Below are 6,942 nucleotides of genomic sequence, written 5' to 3' on the forward strand. Positions count from 1 at the left end.
CCCCATGTCCCCCCCCCCCCCCCCCCCCAGCATCTGCCTGGTACTGCTGTCTCCTGCCAACCCCAAGAATGTCACTTATCTCTGCATCCTGATTCATCTCTCTCCTCATTCTGTCTCTTCTGTGCCTTTTAATCTGTCTCTTTTCTAGCTGGATTATCTCTTTCAGGGGTGTCACTGCTCTCCTGTCTTCTCTGACTCTCTCTTTTCATTCTCTCTCTGCTCTGTCTCTCTCCTCTCTATCTCTGCTCTGTCTCTCTCCTCTCTCTCTGCTCTGTCTCTCTCCTCTCTCTCTCTTCTATGTCTCTCTCTCTCGGCTCTGTCTCTCTCTCAGCTGTGTCTCTGTCTCTCTCCTCTCTGCTCTGTCTCTGCCCTCTCTCTCCTCTCTGTCTCTCTCCTCTCTATCTGATCTGCTCTGTGTCTCTCCTCTCTCTCTCTGCTGTCTCTCCCCCCCCCCTCTCTCTCCGCTCTGTCTCTCTCCTTTCTCTCTTCCCTCTTTGTCACTCTCTTCCCTCTTTCTTTTCTCTCTTCTAATTAGATTTTCTGTCTTTCTTTCAACCTCTATTCCTTCTCTCTCTTCTGTTTCTCCTCTCTGCCCCCCGTTCAGTCTAAGCTCTCTGCTTCTCTCTTTCCTGTCTCCTTTGTGTCTCTTCTCTCCTCTTCCTTGTTTCTGTTCTCTTTCTTATCTCTGTCTCTTTTCTCTATCCTCATCCTTCTCTTCTCCCTCTCTGCTCTGCCTCTGTCTCTCTTCTCTCTGCCCCTTTTCTCTCCTCGCTCACTTTTCTGTCTCTCTCCTCCGCATCTTATGTCTCTCTTTTCCTTTTCTCTCCTCTGTCTCTCTTCTCTGCCTCATCTCTATTTCCTCCTTTATTTCTCTCCGTTATCATTTTAGCCTTCTCTGTCTAAACTCTCTGTGCTGCCTCTCTTCTCTGAACCATTTATCTCTCTCTCTTCTCTCCTGTTTATCTTTTCTCCATCCCTCTTCTCTCTTTTCTCTTCATGTTTCTGTACTCTGTCTTATCTCTGCCTCTCTTCATTTCCCGTTTCCTGTATATATTATTATATCATTATTTCCTCTCTCTTCTCTTTTATACTGTCTTATCTTTCCATGTTTCCTCCCTGTCCCTCTGTATTCTATCTCTGTCCCATCTCTCCTCTTTGTCTTCTCAGTCTCCTATCAATGTATTTCCTCTGCCTGTCTAGTTGCTCTCCCTCTCTCTATATCGTCTCTGTCTGATTTGGTTTTGTGCTCATTGGTATCTCTTCTGTATTGTAACATATATCCCAAAAACAAACACCGGTGCAGCGCACTGCCATGTCTATACGTTCATTGTCTACATTACACTGGAGAGTTCCAGAATTTCGACTCTATGACCTACAGAGACTCCTACTGCTGTCTCCAACACCCCACACCGAAGGGACTCATAACACAACCATGATGGAACTCAGTCCAAGGGTCCCGTTATTTAGAGCTCCGGAGTGTCAGAGTGATACAGTAAACCGGTTGGTTGGTTCAGCCAGTTGGTTGGAACACCCAGAGGAACATTTGTAGGCCCCCATAGGGCCACTTATGCCTCTTAGTACAATGAGTTTATATGAGAATGCTTTGTATCGAGTTTCGGTAACCAAAAGCTTATAAAACAATGATTTCTATCAAGTTATAGGAACCAAAACCGTACATCACGAATGGAGAAGCCAGACACTTATTTCAATCAAGCAAACGGGGAGACAAACAATTTGCATCAGATAAGAGGAAGCGAGGACTTACTGTACATGAAAGAGAAGCAAACCAATGGCTTTCATCCAGTACCGAGAAAGCCAAAAACAACTGGCAATTAAGGGGAAGCCAGTAACTGAAACCAGTCAGGGGAATCCAAAGACTTCTGTCAACTAAGGGGAAGCCAGTGATGTAGACTTCATGGTCAGAGGTTTGCGAGCCGCTGGCCATTACACCTACCTACATGGCCAAAAGTATGTGAATCCCCCTCCAAATGACTGAGTTCGGGTGTTTCCAGTGAAGGTTCCGTTAATACTACATCACACAAAGACATTGAGCTCTTCCAGCCTTGTGGTAACAGTTTGGTGAAGACCGTTTTCTGTTCCACCATGACTGTCCCCTGTGTGCAAAGCCAGCTCCATAATGTCATGGTGTGACCCGTTTGGTGAAGACCCTTTTCTGTTCCACCATGACTGTCCCCTGTGTACATAGCCAGACATGGTGTGACCACTTTGTTGTGGAGGAACTTGAGTGTCCTGCACGGAGCCCTGACCTCAACCCTACTGAGCACCTTTTGGATGAATTGGAATGCCGATTGCGAGCCAGGTCTTCTCATCCAACATCAGGACCTAACCTCACAAATGGGCGCAAATTCCCACAGACACCCTCCAAAATTTTGTGGAAGCCTTCCCAGAAGAGTGGAAGATGTTATAGCCACAAAGGGGGCAACTCTATATTATTGGCCGAAGAGAAGGACAACTCCATGTTAATGGCCATGGGGAGCAACTCAATGTTATTGATCATGGGGGCAACTGTATATTAATGGCCAAATGGAAGGACAACTCCATATTAATGGCCAAGGAAAAGGAGAACCTCATATTAATGCCCAAGGAGAAGGACAACTCCATAATAATGACCAAGGAGAAGGACAACTCCATATTAATGACCAAGGAGAAGGACAACTCCATATTAATGTGCAAGGAGAAGGACAACTCCATATTAATGGCCAAGGGGAAGGAAAACTCCATATTAATGACCAAGGAGAAGGACAACTCCATATTAATGGCCAAGGAAAAGGACAACCTCCTATTAATGCCCAAAGGGAAGGAAAACTCCCTATTAATGGCTAAGGGGAATGAAAACTCCATATTAATGCCCAAGGTGAAAGACGACTCCATATTAATGACCAAGGAAAAGGACAACCTCATATTAATGACCAAGGGGAAGGACATCCTCATATTAATGCCCAAGGAGAAGGACAACTCCATATTAATGACCATGGGGAAGGACAATTTCATATTAGAGGCCAAGGGGAAGGACAACTCTATATTAATGGCCATGGGGGACAACTCCAAATTGATGGCCAAGGGGAGGGACAACTCTATATTAATGGCCATGGGGAAGAACAACTCCATATTAATGGCCAAGTGAAAGGACTACTCCATGTTACCGGCCATGGTTCTGGAATGGGATCTCCAACCACCAGGTTCAGGTGTCCACCAACATTTGGCCATACAGTGTACATTATAAAAGGCAGAGTCAAGGACTGACGTCCAGCCAGGCCGCATCCACAACTCACGTCAAGTATGAATTCCACCAAGGTGTCGGCCGAGAACTCTCCGTCATACTCAATAATCTCATCGTCCTTAAACACGTAGATACTGTCTTCCTCATCCAGTCCTGGAAAAAGCGGAAATGGGAGAAGGTCGTTATTTCAGTATCACCAACATTTTTTAGGAAGTTTATTTTAAGGATCTATCCAAAAAATACAACTTATGCTGGAGGACAAGCACGTGAGATCCCTCAAAATATCCAGGTCACTAAACCAAGTTTGTCCATTGAGAGATGTCAACAAGGAGCCCATCAGTTCATTTTCCCTCCTATTTATAGAGTGTGTTCCCCCTAACTTCCTGTGTGGTCACCAGGAACAGGAAGTGAACTGAAATCTCCCCGAAAAGGGACACAGGGGGCAATAAAAACCTGATACAGGTTCTCACATCCCAACCGAAACCTAAAATCCTGCAATTTTATCTCTCGCACACCTTTCTCTGGCACGTCCTCTGTGTTCGTTCCTCGGCTCGCGCTGCCGTCTGCTTTTATTTACGGGAGAAACCCAAATCAGAAATAATTTACTCAGCGACAGATAGCCAGCAGATGTCCCGGAGACAAAGCAGGCCGGGCTACCGGGAGCCGCTCAAGCTGTTTGCAATCTGTGCTTTTAAAGGGCGCGTTCACATTTGGAGTTATTGTAAACGTTCTAAAAGAGATCCTTCTGTGCCTTTCCTTTGTTTGCTGTTCCATATTTCCACGGCCGCCGGATGCGTGACTGCTCCCTCTAGTGGCCGTCTGTATATCAACGCATGATAATGTAACCTGTGACATGCCCCTGTGAGCTATGGCCAGCTCACAGGGGCATGTCAATGGCAGCCAATCAATGCATTTTATACCCGAGACCAATGTGCCTCCCCGGGGGGGGAGAAGGGGGGGGAGAGAGAGGGGGCGGTAAACAGTGAATGTCTGGCCCCTTTAAGGACACGCCCCCTGGTGATGATTCCAGGTAACTTTATTAATTGCACGTCTTCCTTATTGGTTACAAAGTATCATGTTAGAGAAGGAGGCGGTCTCATGGAGTCAGGTCACCCATGTAACATGTTACACATGATTTCACCCCAGGAGCCGCCCACGCCTACCCCAACCACTCCCCTCTTGTCTCTAATCATCAGCCGCCTTATAAAATTGGGAGGAGTTATGCAAATGTAAATGCAAGCAGATCCTGACTGGTGGGAGGGGCCAGCAGGGTGCTGTATATGTCTTCCTGAAAACATCACAGCACCCGGCCTCGGTACTCTTCTCATGAGCCGTCAAGCCCTGACGCAAGCAGTGGGCTGGCTCTTGGGGGGAGTTATGCAAATATCAAAATGCCGTGAGGGCTGGTGGGAGGGGTCGGCAGGGTGCTGTACATGGCTTCCTGAAAACATCACAGCGCCGGGCCTCGGTACTCCTCTCATAACCAGTCCCATGCAAGCAATGGGAGGGGTTATGCAAATATCAAAACGCCTCGATGGGCGGCTGTCAGTCTGGAGGCGTGGGCGTTCCATGGTAACACAGACATGTGACGCTGAGCCTCCATGATTGGAAGAAACTGAAATCCAATGAATGAAAGGGGCGGGGCCAGGGGCGGGCCAGCTGGGGAGGAAAGGGCTAGACGACCCGGGATGTCCTCCGGCCAGGAAATGAGTCGGGCTCCCAGTGCTCCTAGTGTGTGGGAATCTTTCAGCGGCCGCGGCCGTTTTCGTATGAACATCAGACAGAGACAAATCCGGCATGTGAGTGACAATGGGCCCCAGGTGGCCGCAGCGCGCTCAGCATAATGGCCCCCCCGGGGCCCGTCTCTCCTCTGTTATTAACAGGCAGGAAGTTAATGTGGTGACAACATTTCTGCATTTTAATTACAAAAGCGATTACCATCCACTGAGGGCGCGGAGGGAATTGTCACAGCCGGAGTGCTAATGAAGTTGAGGCAGCGGGGGGGGGGGGGGGCAGATATTTTTTTTGGGAGAATGAGTCGTGGCTTAGGCGTAAATATCACAATTGAGACTATTTCCAGTGGGGGCCCAGCAGCTCCTATATTAATTTTGGTTGCCCCCCTGTCTGCCTTACATCTTGTGTTTTCTGCTGCCGTGAAACCCAGACACGGCGTTCAAAACCCGGACTGGCCGGGTGAACCCGGGACAGGTGGCAACCCTAGGTGAGGAGCCTGCAGGGAGCGTTCCAGCATCTCAAACAGGCGCCTTCCAGGATTCAGTGTGTGTTCCGGCTTCTCAAACAGGCGCCTTCCAGGATTCAGTGTGTGTTCCGGCTTCTCAAACAGGCGCCTTCCAGGAGCGCCAGCAACACCGGGGCTGGGTGAAGAACGGCAGCACCGGGAGCTGATGCCAAAACAGGCTCTGACACAAACACATGATGCCTCCGGTCCGTGTCTTCTATTAATAAGATCCCCGAGTCTCTATCATTCCGAGAATCGGTGAAGGACCGTTGCCCGCCGCCCGCCCTCTTTCTTGGAACGCGGTCCCTGTGATGGCAGACGCGCTCTCATCCCCGCGCTCTCTCGCCGTGCAATTATCTCTACCTCTCCAGTGATAATGAGAAATCGTATTGAACCCGGACTCTGCGTTTGTATATAGCACTCGGCATATGGGGCCACGCGGAAGGGTCAGCTGCAGACTTCTAATAGATATATAAAAACAAAATGAAGAGACCGCCTCCATCCGCTGAATCGAAGTTTAACTAGACATTTTTTTTTTAAAGAGGACCTGTCATTTATTAGTAAACTGGGGGCGAATACACGGCGAATCACATGAATTCAGGATATGTCCCTATTCTGTGATCAGAGAGCCGTGACGCTGCTTCCTTGTCTTCCGCCGCCCCCGCTGATGTCAGGCGCTCACACTGCGAGACCCTACCCCCCCGTGTGTGTCACAGACAGAATGGTTCTCCTCAATGAATGGTGAGTGGGGAGGAGATCCGCGGGGGAGGGCAAAGAGAACGCCTCTAGGGCTGGAAGTTAGGGGGAAAATGGAGCGCCCATTGCAGTGGTCGGATCCACGAGAAAAGTGCGCTTAAGGTGACCTCAATTTTTTTTTTATAAGCAATTTGCAGAATCATTCGCCCTGTGAAACTGCAAGAAGGCAATAATTAATGTTATTGGCATATTTTATTTGCAGGTCGAATGTAATATCAGGAAAATATACGATTATGGCCACTAGATGGAGCTGAGGAGCAGAGAAAATAAGTATTTATTTCCTGTGCTCCTCAGCGCCATCTAGTGGCCAGAAATACTTATTTCCTGTGCTCCTCCCCTCCATCTAGTGTCCATAAATACCTATTTCCTGTGCTCCTCCCCTCCATCTAGTGTCCATAAATACCTATTTCCTGTGCTCCTCAGCTCCATCTAGTGGCCAGAAATACTTATTTCCTGTGCTCCTCAGCTCCATCTAGTGACCATAAATACTTATTTCCTGTGCTCCCCTCCATCTATTGGCCAGAAATACTTATTTCCTGTGCTCCTCAGCTCCATCTAGTGGCCATAATACCGTATAACATTACACTCGACCTACAAAGAAGAATGTTCGTTTTTGCCTCTATTTGCACAGAACAAACGTCCACAGAGATTCGCACGGTGAATGGCTCTGCATATTGTTTATAAATACCCCCCCCCCCCCCCCCGC

At 48.3% G+C, this 6,942-nt stretch overlaps 1 protein-coding gene across 1 annotated transcript in view; it reads right to left on the reverse strand.

Moving 5' to 3' along the window:
• Window positions 1–6,942, reverse strand: part of CASQ1 (calsequestrin 1) — a 49,212-nt gene that overhangs the window by 23,060 nt on the left and 19,210 nt on the right. The window contains 1 exon segment of the mRNA XM_018573062.1: window positions 3,294–3,394. Coding sequence (XP_018428564.1) covers window positions 3,294–3,394 — 101 coding nt within the window.

Source organism: Nanorana parkeri, unplaced genomic scaffold (assembly GCF_000935625.1).
Source record: "Nanorana parkeri isolate BGI_ZX_2015 unplaced genomic scaffold, ASM93562v1 scaffold2219, whole genome shotgun sequence".
NCBI classification, from domain to species: domain Eukaryota; kingdom Metazoa; phylum Chordata; class Amphibia; order Anura; family Dicroglossidae; genus Nanorana; species Nanorana parkeri.